A 15,362-nucleotide genomic window follows, 5' to 3' on the forward strand; every position below is an offset into this window, starting at 1 on the left:
TGTGGACCAATACTTCCAAAATTTTTCAAAATTAAGGAGAAGACCAGCTCCTTTAAATTATAAGCACCATTGGGGAATAAATTGTTTCTATATGGAACAAAATATAGCTGTACTGATGAAAATCTATATTGAAAAGCAGCTTTATTTAGGATTTTGCTAATGAGTCAAACAAGGAAAATTTTCAAAATTAAAAATACTCCGTTTTCAAATTAAGAGTTTTCTATAGCGAAGATCATTCCAGTTCACATTCTGCAACCTCGTGTTCTAGTCAAGAAAAGCATAAAGTGTAATACTCTCGGCAATATATATTAATTTGTATATCTCAGAGCTCCCAACAAGAACTTCCTCTGCTAACTAAAGCCTTTATTAAGTCAGCAAACTGTGTTGCATTAACTACTATGTTCCACTAAAAATAGTCTTGAAAGACACCATACCATTTCTATTCCCTCTGTATGAAAAAATGTTACATGGAAAGAGAACTGCATGTCAATAGTAGTGTGCTTAGTAGGTTTTGTATCTTCCAAAGAAAAACATATGCTCTATTAACAAGACACTGTTACACTAATTCTACCATCTCTGCCAGCAGCATCTTCCCTGTGGATAGTTTAATCTTTCTGGTGCAGAAGAAAGATACAGCAAAGAGGTTTGGTAAGTCCTTTCATGAAGTAAGATTTTTATGTATCAGTCAAAATATATTAAAAACAGGAAAGGGAAATTTCAAGCCTCTAAAGTATTTGCTTTATCAAGTAGTGCCATGAACTAGTCAAGCTCCAATTATATGTAGACTGGCATTTTTGCTGCTACTGTATAAATACCAGAGAAGAAAGAATTGTTTAGGACTTTTCCAGGTATGTCCAGCCCAAATTTATTCATTGCAAGTTTAAAAAGTTATTACTCAGTTATGAAAATACATCAGTCATAAAAGAGGTTAATTTTACTAAAAATTAAATGAAAAGCATCTTTTAGAGCATGCCTCCAAATATAACTAAATTAATATTTAAAAAGTGTCATCAACAGCAAGTTGTTACAGACCATAACAGATGAAAATTGGTCTAGTATGAAAAATTAAGCATACCTTAAACTTTGGAAAACTGGCAAAAACATTCCTCATTAACTATGATATAATAATAATAACTTTATTTTGATTATGTGTTTCACTTAGAGCAGATAGACTTATTAGCTGATGTATTTATTTTGTGCATTTACGAATTTTTGTCATCACTTGATGTCCTAAAGTTGTATTGCTGAAACTGTTTCAACATCCAGTGAAGTCTTGATGTAACTTAAAACAGTTACAAATTTAAATTCAGAATGTTCAGCTTAATAGAGGCAGAGCAGCAGACCATGCAGTCCGAAACCAAGGCATTCTATTATTCTCTAATGATTTTTACTTCTAGTCCTTCAGATTGTGTTTAGAAAACAACTTCAAGCTCCTTTTTCTACTTATCAGACAGAATTCTCCCATCATCTCTCTGTGATAATCATTCAGAATTCTATTAAAACAGTTAATGCCAGTGGTGAAGCCCACCTGAACAGCTGAGAAACACTTGCAAGTGTTTCACATTTACCTTTTTGCTTTTTGCGGATTTTCTCCACAAGCGAACGGATCTGTACATATTCTTCCCATTCCTTACCAGGACCTGGGGGAGGACTGCTGCATTCTGGAAATAAAAATGTTTTCTGTAATAAAGTACATTATATACATATATATGTATATATATGCACACACACATATACATATATATTTTAACCTTTATATTTTATATTTTTAACATCTATATTTTAATTTATGGTTTCACAGTAACTTAACAGAACCCCAGTACTATTTGTCCCTCAATTATATTTACAAGGCAAATGAAACAATCTCTACCGTTTAAAACATCCCATTATATGACATGAAATTAATTTAGCCTTTTGAAATCTTCACAGTATAACTTTTTTTTTTATTTTTTAATATTCTTTCAGATATAAGAAATAGCGAAAGTCTAAGAAGCTTGGAAGAAAAAAGGTAAATAACCAGGCCATTAAGTAAATAATATCTCAGATAAGACAAACAAAAAAAGTGTCTGTTTTCAATAATTCAAGCAATGCACTCTGTTTACATTAGCTTGCTGCCATCACTCTTGCTGTAATGCAAGCAGATAATAACAGCACAGAGAATACCTTAATTAATTGAGAAATTTGCTGGTACATACATCTGACCTGCCTAGTCAATACTGTTTTCACAGATGCACAAGTACTGGAGGGACAAGCAAAGGAACACAAAGCCATGCTTTAGCTTTAGATAACATCCACAGTGTCTCTGCCAATATTCTAAATGTCAGTGTGTGGATTTCTTGATCTAAGCCATGTAAATCCAAGTGGACAGCTGAAGATTACCTTGCTCAAATGATTTGAAAAATCTTAGCATTGAATAAAATATGGAAGCTTGACAAAAAGAACAGCTGATACTTGTCTTTGCTTAGCAAATTAGATCTACATGTTATTTTTGGTAGCAAAGCAGAGGCCAATTGCAGCATAAGCATCAAACTGCTTTGCCAACTCCTTGTCTCCTCTTCATGAGCAATGCTAAGAAAAATTTTAATTTTTCTAAGGCAACATTCAGATGTGTCCAGAATATGAAAATCTGGACTTGTGTTTCAGAAAGAACTGTATCACAGCACAGATATTAACGACAGTAGAAAGAGTCAATAGTACTTTAATATCATTGTATGGAATTATGCTCCTTTTTTCATATTTACTAGAAATAATGGATGAGTTCCAAGTTCCACAACAACTGAAACAATCTTTGGTCTATACACAAGATCTACGAAAAGTTTCCAAACAGCAACAACAACCAAAAAATTCTATAAGCAACAAAAATATCTGTGCAGTTGAACTGAGTTGTATTACTGTTTCCCACAGTTAAGTTCAAAGTACTGTTCAAGTGATAAATGGAAACAGCATAATTCTTCAAGTTTACAAGAAAAACATTTTTAACAAAGCTTTAATGACAAGTTACCTAGTTGTTTAAAAGTCTAATCTCAAACAGCATTTATGCAGAGGAAAAGTGGAACGCTGCCACAAATATGGTCTGTCCAATAAATACCCACATAAAAAAGCCAATGATTGCATATATTAACAGAGAGTTTTATGTGTATCTCAGAGTACCTATCTTAAGCACTCTGAAATAGCAAGCTTGGCCACTTACAGTAAAAAAACAACTCACTGGCTTCATCAAGAAAATGTTTGAGTGGTTTGCACACCAGCCCTTTTCCCAGAGAGGCATAAAAACTAAACTTACTTTGCAATAACTCACTGATTAGATTCAACATTTCCTTTGGAGATACTGTCGCTGTAGCTCCTGTACCTGACTTCTGAGTTTTTACTCGGCTTTTCTTCCCCATCTTCCAACTAAAAGAGATTAAGAAGTATACTGTCACCAAATACAATGAAACAAAATATGGAAGTATAAATGAACAAGATCTTCTTTCACTAGTCAGGTAAAAAAAAAAGAATGAGAAATTATTTCTCACACATATATATGTGCAAGTATTATTGGCATGGCCTGAATTTAAGTGCCATACAGTGCAATCTGAAGCAGTATTTCATGTAGTTGCACATTAATTACTTCAGGGTAATTAGAAACTAGCAATCTTAGAGACATAAAGAAAAATTATTCGAATTGCATGCAAATTCATTAGTTGTGAACAAATATTATGGATTCCAGAGTATTCAGGCTATAGAAAACCAGGTTATTTTATCTCATCAGCTGCATGGCCAATAGTGGCTGAATTAGTATTTTGACTGTACATTACATAGTAATTCAAAATGAATTGAAAATTAAGTATTCCATTTCAAAATAAAATCAAGATACCATCTGTATATCTTTGCTGCAGCTTCTTGTGAGTCAAGGCAACTAGTTAAAGAAAACTTATTTTCAGTTCCTGAAGTAAATGGAACATCATCTTAGGCTGGTATTCCAATATTCAGTGCCCCTTGTTCTCATGCAAGACTTAAATCACACAACACCTCCTGGAGCAGCAGTGTAGTAAGGTGTGAAATATCCAGGGAATTTCTCACATGCACTGGGAGCAATTTCTGATGCTGGCACTGAACAGGCTTCTAGGGGAGGGGTTATGCAGGATCTGGTACTCATGAATAAGGAAGAACTGCTCACACTAAGATGGCCAACTGCCTTGGTTCCAGTAATTGTGAAATTGTAGTGCAAGTCCTGAGAAAAGAAAGGAAGGAAAAAAAGCAGGCTAAAGACTCTGGTCTCACTGCAGTAGACAGAGCTGGGGCTTGCTCAGGGAATGGTAAGCAGAATGATCTGGAAGGCTATAAACGAGTCCATGATAGCCAGTCCTCTTCCTGAACTCTCTGAGCACAAAACAAGCCTTCCCAACATGAAAGAAAACCAGCAGGCACAGCAGGAGCCAGCTGACTGTACACAGGAGTCCTCATTGACAGAGCTTAAATGAAACACAAACATAGGTAAAGTGGAAGTGGGACAGGCAACTGGAGGAGAATATAGATGCACTGTCTGGGCAAGCAGGGGATGGAGGGAGGCCAAAGCTTGTTTGGGGCTGATATTGAAGATGAATGTGAAAGGAAAGGAAGAAAAGCTTTTATCATGAGCAGAAGACACTCTGGGGAAAATGTAACTCAGCTGCTAAATCAGGAAGCTACCAAGTGATGAAAGGTACAGAAAAAATTGAGACACCCAACACTTTGGGCATGGTCTTTACCAGCAAGGGCTGCTATCAGGTTTACGATGTTTTCTGCATCTAGTAGCAAAGTTTGAGGGAGAGGATCTACCAAGTCAAAAAGCTATCTAGGTAAACTTGACATACACACGTATGCAGGATCAGAGGGGAAACATCCAAAGAACTGAAAAAGCTGGCTGATGTCTCTGGAAGGCTGGCTACCATCTTTGAAAAGTCATGGTAATTACTCATGACAGAAAACTAGTAACTTAAAATCAAACAAACAAAATCCAACTGAAAGGCAAGGTGGAGGCAGGAAAGAGTAAAGGATCCAGAGAACTAGAAAGTAGTGAGTCTCACCTCATTTGCTGTACAAAATATAGAATGAGTTCTAAAAGGAAGTTATTTCCAGGCATGATGGGCATAAATGTGACTGGCATCAGAAAACAGACTTCTAAAGGCAAACCCCTGCACTGCCTTGAGCAGAAGAGTAAATGGCTTCATGGACCAGGGAGAATTGGTGGTTACCAGTGCTTTGACTTATGCAAGAATTTTAACACTATCTTCCATAGCACCCCAGTTGCATAATTGCATCAGTCCACCTTGAGTTGCATAACTTGCTTTCCCAATACAATTTCTACCATGAAAAGCCCACACACACAGCTGGTAAAGAGACATCCCACTGATTCAGTGTGAGAACCACTGCCTGATCACATCTCTTGATGTTTGTGAATGAACACTGGACATCCTCGTGAAATGTGTCGCTCTATCACAAAGAGTTACATTTGATATGAGATTTCTTAGTATTTTTCAGCTCAGATGAAAGGGACAGCAACACTCATTATGTAATCCATGTTGAATTTATAATAGTACTCATTGGAAATAGGATCAATATAAAAGATCAACCTGCCATAATGCAGTGTGAGACAAAGAATAACAATACTGACAAAAAATGAACTTACGAGTTTATTTTCATGGTCTTCCCATTATACTGTCTTTCCTTCTGGTTTGTTTTTTCTTTACCCCCTGGCAGTTTTCTCATGGTACATCCTTCACTAAGACTTTATTTAAACATCCCCTATTCACTTGACTGTTCCACTGTCCTATATGCCATTCTGATACATTTATTTTAGACTCTTCTGCTCTTAAGAAAAATCACCAGATGAGTCTGTAATGGATCCAACAGCAGGATTGGAGATGCAGTCCAAAATCTTATGAGCAAGAACAATGCAGCTCTGTGTTGATTCATAAAAATGTTTTCTACATTCCCTCTAAGCACAAGTCCTTCCATCTTTAGAATCATCAGAAAATTAAAGCTCTCACACATTGTGTATTTCATGATAAAAGTTATAAATTATGACATATAGTTTATATCAAGATACTAATAAGTATGAAGATATGTAGGTTGATAAAATGTAACTATTTTGAAGGATTTTGTTTTCTCATTTCCAAGAATGAAGCAAGTTAATTGATCAATAAATTGGAGAAAAACAATCTTAGCGAATGTTCTATATACTGCAGAGTTTTTATTTCCATTACTTTCTTTCAAAGTTGTATTTAAAGGAATAATCTACTTGAAATATAAACATCCATCAGTAAATTTATGAGAAGAAAAAAACAAAGAAAACTGTGCACATATTATACATGACGACATGAGAAGTTCCACCATAGATTCAGAACAACAATACATAAAGCTATTCAAATATGGTACACAGTCAGCATTAATTTTTTAATTTTTCCTTGTATGAAACACATTAGTAGAAAGAATCCATTATTGTAATGAATGTATTGCCAAGAATTATGCCTAAAGATAAAGCTCATTACAGAGGATATGAATTTCAGCTTCCCAAATATAAAGAAAAGGAAAATTTGAACAATGTTTTGTATTACCATCCTAGGCTAATATTGTTTCAGAGGCCAAAATCAAAAATCTAGCTGAAATCTGGTCTTTACAAGAAATTCAAGCCTAATACAAGATATGTCTTAGCTACTACTAATGTTCCAGTAACACACAGCAAACATACCATAGAAAAACCAGGTTCATTGAACATAACTCCTAAGATTGATGGCACCATAATCAGAAATGCATTTTTTCAGTACACTGCCACCAAGTATATGAATATGAAATAAGCTCTGTAAGTATCTCTGCTCTCTCCTTTGATACATGCATCCTGTCTAACTATTGCTTCTTAGCCATCAGAATTTCTAGAGAAAATATTCTGCATGCATGATTAAATCAGCAAGTCTCACACAAAAAAAAAACCCGCAAAACCATCAGACTGATATCTTGAGATATCTGGTTAAGGAAGTATTTCCTTTTAAGGAATCATCTACCTTGATCAAAAGTGTATTTTTTCATCCAATTCCCAATCAGAAAAACAGCCTTCTACTTCCTACATACTTATCTTCATTCACTATTCAGTTACATGAAACAGATATAACTATTTAAACCTAATGCATTTGACAGCTGTATTGTTTAGCCAGAGCCATAATTTGATAGGATTTGCTGCTATACATAGCTGACTAGAAAACGTATTCCAAATACCAGCACAGTGAAGTCTATGTGCCATTAAAAAGTCACACATTATATCTTGTAAAATATATAAACTAAAAATAGATTATGAATGTTTCTTCAAAACGTCTGAAATCTAACAGAACACTTAACCCAATTTCTTGTTTGGGAAAGAAGTTTAGTTAAGGAGTGCCCTGCTGTACTTAACCAGCAAATGACAGGTTATAATGATAGTGGGAGACACGATATGGAAAAAGTAACTGCGCTTCCTTTGTGAAACTACCTTTTGTAATTCAGTTCACGAAACAGATTTTATACTCAAATTTAAATTAAAAAAATCCCAGAATTCCAAGAAATGTTTGTAACTTCAGGGAAAAAAAATCCAAAAATATTTTTAATTTTACATAAAATTTCAGACAAAAAGTATCTTTTTTTGCAAGCGACTAAACCTACTGTTTAGAAAGAAGCAAAGAATGAGCCCTCTTTTTGACACAGCAATGAAAAGAAGGGGTGTTTGCCAGTATCCACATGACAACAGAAGAAGCAATAAATCCATATTATATATATATATATATAAAAAAAATATAGCTGTGCTACATGGGGAGAAACAAAACAAAAAATCCTTCCAATTAACCACAAACCTTATGAAGGTTCTGAAGAAGCAGCACACATTTCAGTGGAAAAGTGATTTGGGTTTATTTTTTCTTTTTGAGTTTGGCTTTCTGGTTGCATTCTGGTGAATAGTTTTTAAGTACTATGCCATGTTTTCTTTCAAATGAATGCTGTTGAAAAGTCCTGAAAGCATTCTCCAAAGAGCAAGTACACTCACAGCAATGATGAATAAGCTTAGTAATACAGAACACAGCCACATTTCCAAATATAGTGTATCAGCTGGCTTGACAAAAAGAATCATGCCAAAACTGGCAGTGGAGGGTGTAAATGAGCCATCTCCCTTCTCTAATACTGCTACCAAAGAGCGGTTGTGTTGGGTCAGACTTTGAACTGGTTTCCACATCACAAACAAAAATAATATTTTAATGAACTGTAAAATATGCCTCCTCTTGACCTGCAGCTTTAAAAAGTGACCATGTTCACCTAACAGCTTTAGAAGACAACCATGAGAAGTCCGCACAAAACCCCCAAAGTACTAAAGAACTGGCACCAAATGAATGTATTTTTGTTGTTTTATTTTTTTAAAAAAAACAACAAAACATGACTGTTTTAGCATTTTATTTAAGAAATCTAATACTTACGGTATTAGAGAATTTGACTTCATCACAGGACCACATTTCCTTATGGATGCAATGCCAAGCTTGCATGATAAAATACAGATCCTTCCAAATAATAGGTCAGAAAAAAAGTCCACTTAATCATTAACAAACCCCCCAGCTTTTCACATACATGACAACCAAGAAAGTTCACTGCAGCACTACATACAGTTGCAGTCAGGTTTGATAGTAAAAAAAATTAAAATATCTATGATTAAGCACTGTAAAGGCACCTACCTCTCCCAGTGTCTAACTAGGTAAAAATACAAGTTTGCAACCTTTATTATTAAACTGTGAATATGATCATTGCACTAAGTAAACACTATGTTAATTTTTAACTGTGATGATTTAAAAAAATTTATTCTAAGGACGTGTAGTCTGATTTCTTCTGGATGTCTATCTTGCTTTCTTTCCCAGTGGCCTCAGAATCCCTGCAGCGCTCTGTCACCCTCCCCATCTCTTCCGGGACTCCACGTTGCTTTGTTTCCTCCTCACATGACCACACAAGCCAGCAATGTCTCCTTTTGCAGGTTTCAATATAACTGTGCATATTGGCAAAACCACCAGCACACATGATCACCAACTGACAAACAGACCAAGCAGGTGAACTGTTCTCAACACAGCTTTTCCTCCAGCGAGCAGGCCAAGTTCTGTTAGAGTACTCCCACTCCACCAAAGTTGATTGAAAACATCCAACAAGTTGATGGGTGAAGCAGGACAAACTGAGCAGCAGAGAGAACTTGCAAGCCTTACTTGCTTCAGCTATTACTTTTTACTTTACGGAGCAATAAACCAAAATTTTCCAGACTTTTACAATACCAACCAAGTTAGGAATTCCCACTACAAGAGTTACCTCTCCAAATTTAACTTTGCTTCAAGGACCCGGTACATTTCAATGCAGTATCTTAACATTATATCATCTTTAATTCAGATCCTTGTAGATGCTAATTACATTGTGTTCTTATTATTACATAATCATTACCACTCCATGCATCTACTTGGCACATATGGGCACAGATGGCAGAGGGGTGCATATCTAGAATCTGTAGAAGGATACATGTGGGTAAACAAGGGCAGACAAGGAGAAGACAAGGGAATTCTCAAGCCATGCAAAGAGCAAGGAGAGGTGAGTATTGTAGGTGGCTGTGGGATATGTTCCTTGGCTGCATCAAAAGAGAGGACAGATGAGTGGGATGCACACAAATGACACTTGCAATTTCTTTTTCTAGTTTGACTGCCTATCCTAAGTCCTTTTCCCCTCTGCTTCAGAGAGGGAATTGTATCATCTTTTATATCAACATATGTTAAGAAGCCAGGGTCTTAAAGGACAAGCTCAATGCTTATAGGCAACTGACAGGAGTTCTTCAATCTGTATGTAGGAGAACACAATTTTACACTTGATATGACCAGCTTTACACAGAATGTGATCTTTTGCTTCCACTGATCGAGTTTTTTTCTCCTAAACTTGAATCTTATGACTGTGGCTAAAAAGATAAATACATTTCATAGAAAATAGATGAAATCAAGAAGTGTAAGAACAGTGTGGGCGAAGGAAGAGATCTGTGATCTTTAAGAAAAATTCAGCTTATACATTTACAATGAACGCTATGTTTTCTTCTGAAAACCACCTACATCATGTCACTTGGAAACCACATTAACATTCTCATCACTCCTAAGGTATTAATCTAAATGTTCCCACTAAATAAATGACTAATTAGTTACTGATTCAATCCATTTCCCCCCAGCTCTTTCACCTTTGATGTACTCTACCCATTCTCTTCTTGCTATTAATTCTCCTCTCCTATGACCGCCTTTTCCTCTTTCTTCCACTTCCTCTACAAACTTGTCCCAAAAGCTGTTCTAAATACAAATGTCATTGCAGTTCACTGTCTGTGTATTTTCTTTCTCCAGTATATCTCTGTTCTTCTGTTTAAGTTGCAATCTCTTTTGGAAGCTGGACCTTCTGTGATTGTATAGAGGACTAATAACAAGGCAGCTTTTTTTATTTTTTTTAAACAGGATCTGAAGTATTTTTGCAACATTGATGCCAATGCTGACAAAAATGACCTAAAGAAAGCACCAATGAGATTAATAATAGAAAAACACATTTTTTTCCACTTATGACTGCATTCCACTTAAAATACAATGTGAATTTATGTTTCCCTTAGCCATAACCCACACAATTTCCTTGAAGAGCTAGTTTTAATACATGTGCTCCTTGTGGCAAGATGCTGTACTTAGAATCAGTCCAATGCACAACACAACTAACACAGAGTGCCCTAGGATCTTCTGCTCTCCCAAAACAACTTGCAGCCATCAAACAGTCCCTCCTTGCTAGTTAATCTGAACACTCTATTCCATACAAAACATAGGCCAGCTACTTAGGCTTTTCATTTGAGCATCAAGTCAAGAAAGCCATCTCCAGCAGCAACCCACAGTTCCAGATACACATGCTCTGCGGGAAGAGAGAGATCTTGGAACACACATATATTGGTTACGTGCTGCAGTTTTTTTCCAATTCCATTTTATGAAGTTCTGCTTACTATTGCACCCTCTCTTTCTAGTGTCTGCTTCCTGGATTCAAGACCCTCTCAAAGTCATAGGTCTTCCTCCACAATCTTCTTGACTGAAAAACACTTAGCACATTCCCTCCATATCTTCCCATCTACAAAGAACTGCACTGAACAGCATCCACTGGCTCCTGTAGGAATAGTGAGAAGTTGCTCTGCTCTGTTTTTTGTAAAGTCTACAGTTTTCATCCTTATCATAGCCTCCTTTATTTTTCTCCTCCCCTGTCTTTTACCAGAGGAAAAATAACAGTGACAGCAACCAAGAACAGGCTACTTAGAGACCTACAGAAAAAGCAGGACACAGGGATTTTCTCCAATATGTTCATGCTGCTTCTTGCAGCCCAAGCTGCATTGTAGTAAGCTTCCCTTCTCCAGGAGGCCTGTGAAATTGTTCAAGGCATTATTCTCCTACTTCATACACAAACTCACTTTCACTTTTTTTTTTTTTTCCAAAGACCTGATTTAACCACATGATCTATTTGCAATAGGACAACATTTTGTCACTCAGGTAAAGCAAATTAAATACGTTGTTGCCATCACTTCTTAACAAGAACAGTCTTCCTGAGAAAAAGTCTTTGAAAACCCAATGCCTTTTGATTCAGTTATTTCCTTCCTATACCATTCCTCATCTTTCTCACTTAGCAGATGGATTTTATTTCCTTCAGGAGGTAGGTACCATTTACCTCTGTCTCCCCTCTCTGGGATACTTGCTTCTCACAAGCATCTCTTTTCTTCAAGGAATCTACCACACCAGTGGTTGTAAGCTTTGCTGCTTGCTAAAGCAGACACAGTATCAATGAAAAGTATGATTGTCTAAATAAATGTAACTGATCAAAAATAATTTTTCCCCCAGTGGGGTAAAAATAAAGACTGATATAGAAAATGTCTCTCTAGCCTTTGGTAATGAAAAGAACTTACTGGGGAAAAAATCATTAGAAATGTATGCCCCAGTTCTTAATGCTTCCAAATGAATGCTTTCTCTTCCTATAGGATAGGTTTGAGTACAATTACAGCATATGTATACCATTGCTTTAAAAACAGCTAACATCAACTAAATACATTTTTTTTAAATATTGTTAAATAACATTTTTGCTTTTGTATTTATTCAGAAAAATTCAGTTCTTGCAAAGCATCTGTTTTTCAGCTAGACCATCTTTTTACTTAATTCTTCACATGGGCTGTTTACTAAGGCATAAAGATGGTCACATGATTAACATATGCTACAATAAACCCTGATGAAAAATACATTTTAATTGTTTCTGAGAACCCTACTTACATGTTTTGTCCTGGAAGAGCTGTTTGCTATGGCAGTATAAACCTATAAGAAACACCCTCAATGCATAAAAGAAACCTAAAAAAAGTTTAGTCTACAAAACCAGTAAGATTAGTTGTTGTCTAGATCTAGCCTCCCAGTGGAAGAAAATGTCCCAAATGGCAAAACCACAAATACAGAAATGTTAATACGGACCAAAATATTTAGTAGCCAGTATGTCGTAGCTACACAAGACTTAAAGTTAGAAAGTTACTTTGGCACTGTTATCATGTGCACATACATACATACATACATACATACATAATGCTTAAATAAAAGTGTTCATATGCTAAGACATGAGCTAATGTGCTACTTTTGCTGTACTTGAATGGCTTTGTAAAGATCTAAATATTCCACAATTTTCAAAAATAGGTCCTGTGATGGCTCAGTATAACCTGTTCTGCTTGCCATTGCAATGTGCCAACAAGGCACACAATCACGTCATTTCAGACAGCAATTTTTTGGCCATGCTGGCACATTTAACAAGTGTCTTCATGGAATTCTCAATATTAATAATGACTAATGAGATCAAAAACTAGGACCTGCCATCACCATTTTCTGTATTTTGCTTAGTCAGACTGCTTTACAAAAGTAAAAAAATTATTCACACTGATGACAATGAAGGTACAAGTTAAAATTAACCAATACTATGTTAATAGAGGTGCAACAAAACACTAACACTCAATACATTGCTCCAGAGTGAACAGCTAAGAGCAGATATTATGTCCCTGTTCAAGACAGCTGATGTACCTTGAAATTTGGAAAAGCCTTGCATGCAATTTGGACTTTAGGATGATGGTACCCAAGCATATATTTCCATGGCAATTGTTTTTTAACCCACAATGTACATTTCACATAGCTCTGTCTTGGTCACTAAGAATCATAGTAGTTTCAATCACCAAAAAAGAGGCAGCACATCTTTAAATGAGGGAAAGAACTACTAATAAGAATTTAACCCGTTCTTCCTTTTGTGTTACTGAAAAAAAAAATAAATGTGTGTGTATGTCATGTATACCATCCACTTTTTAAAAAAATTCTCTAGAATGCACAAAAAAGACTGATGCATATTGATACATATCACTTCATATTTACTGTGACCTGCTTCATGTAACAGCTAGAGCAGAAGGAAGGGAGCATGGCTGAATAGCAAAAAAAAAAATAATAAATTTTTGGGTATTACTGTGTAGATTTTCTTTAAGTCCTTTTTTAATTGCATTATAGTCAATAGCATAAATAACACATAACTAGGCAATAACATATATTCCAATTAACTGGATTGTCTCAAAGGAAGAGATTTAAAACTGAAGACACTTAATGCCAAGGACTACTGTTTAATTGCAACAATAATTCCACGTAAGTGGAATGCCCTCAAGCAACCCAGTAGCAATTGGGCCCGTAATTATTGCCATGCACTGAAAAATTCTCCTCTCAGCTCAGCTTTTGCTTTAACACCTTTGCCTACCCTCTGCTTTCTACACATAGTGAACTTCAGTATGATTTACTATTGCTTCCTACACTGCTCCTTTCCAATGAGGTAATTTACATAGGGCCATCATACTGACAAACCACATCTCCAGCCTTGATATAGGAAGCACATCCTATAAAGGGCTGGCAACAGTCCTTGCACCTTTCCATGTAACTAGTTCTCTGCTGAAGTTACTCCTCCAAGCAGCCAGGTGATGCACATATAACCATACACCAGATACACCAATATTTTACTGAAAAGAACTTACTAGCCACAGAGTCCTTGCAATATGTACACAAAGTTACAAAAAATCCTCTTGCAAATCGGTCTAATGAAGGGGAAGAAGGAAAGATGATATCCAGAGCAGAAAACAAGTTTCACAAGCTTTAACACTTGTTCTAGCCTATGTGGCAACACTCGCAATTCTTGCCCTCAAAACAAGTTTCATTATACATTCATGTCTTGTATCAACTGAAATTGGCTTAATGCTTCAATACCACTGCTGGAAACAAAAAACTACTTAAGTATCTATATTTGGACACTGAATTGACACTACCCAAGTTTGCACAATTAAACTGTGCTTGAAATTATAAATATCTGTATTCAGCTACAGTTTCACGTTGCTTCCTGGAATACCCTGGCCTTAAAGAAGGGATTGTAAGCAGTTTTAAAGTAACTGCTGCATTTTTTTTCTAGCTGAGTATGAAGCACAGCTGTTCCATCAAGTTTCTGGAGCAGATGAATTCCTTAAAGATGTAGTCAGAGGTGGTATTGGTGGCACTTCACCCTGACCAGGAGAGTTTAAGATCACTATCAGACCACAACAAACAAAACATGGGCCAGCAGTGTTTATTGAATTCCCAGGGCTTTCAAGCTGCAGCCAGGAACCACAGCAGAAACTACTGTGAACAACAAAAAGACGATTTTGGAGAATTCCACTGGGTATCTGTGTGCCCCTTCTTAACCTTTCCAAGATGTGGGAATAGTTATGCCAGTTAATAGGCTTGCTGTTAAATTATACTGTGTGCCTTGTACACTTCTGCAAGATACCTGACAGATCATGTTGATATAGGATCATGGTTGCATGGAGGCAAAAAGCTCACAGTGGCACTCCACCTCCATGAGAATGTGCTGCGCTTTTACCCACACAGAGGGTGCACCTGGCCTGCCTTCCTGCTCTGGGAAAGCAACGTCAACGAGCAACATCAGCTCATTGTACACATATATATAAAAATTTATCACTGCTCATTCGTGGAAATAGTGAATGAGCATTACTGTCATTCATTCCATATATATTCATTCCATGTGAAGTTTGAGGAGAGTTGAGTGCTTTGTTATATAGCAAGGTCGGACAATGGTTGCCAGTGTATACACTAGCAGTGCACAGATTTACTGCAATTCAATTGATAAAGAAATACTCTGGGGACACTCCTTAATAGCTTAAAAGAAACATTTTACCAATACATTTATTACAGAGCTGCTTCTTTTGCTGGCAAACCCTTAGAGAAGGGATCACAGCCCTCAAGTCCAGTTACGATTACACTTCA

The 15,362-nt window shown here is 36.2% G+C and overlaps 1 protein-coding gene across 9 annotated transcripts in view; it reads right to left on the reverse strand.

The window, feature by feature from the left end:
* Positions 1-15,362, reverse strand: part of SETD3 (SET domain containing 3, actin histidine methyltransferase) — a 58,150-nt gene that overhangs the window by 32,416 nt on the left and 10,372 nt on the right. For 6 of the 9 annotated variants that reach the window (XR_004497781.1, XM_033514939.1, XM_015631019.2 and 3 more), the window contains 2 exons: positions 3,284-3,393; positions 1,569-1,661 (listed from right to left, as the gene is read on the reverse strand). Coding sequence is in view for 8 of the 9 variants with exons in the window: in XM_033514939.1 (XP_033370830.1) it covers positions 1,569-1,661; positions 3,284-3,386 (196 nt within the window). In the remaining variant the exon portion in view is untranslated. Of the gene's footprint in view, positions 1-1,568; positions 1,662-3,283; positions 3,394-3,856; positions 3,879-4,062; positions 4,082-4,159; positions 4,180-15,362 lie in introns of those variants that run through there. The other 3 variants (XM_033514938.1, XM_019007016.1, XM_015631021.3) reach the window with 3 other exon arrangements.

The sequence above is a fragment of the Parus major genome, chromosome 5 (genome assembly GCF_001522545.3).
Source record: "Parus major isolate Abel chromosome 5, Parus_major1.1, whole genome shotgun sequence".
Lineage (NCBI taxonomy): Eukaryota > Metazoa > Chordata > Aves > Passeriformes > Paridae > Parus > Parus major.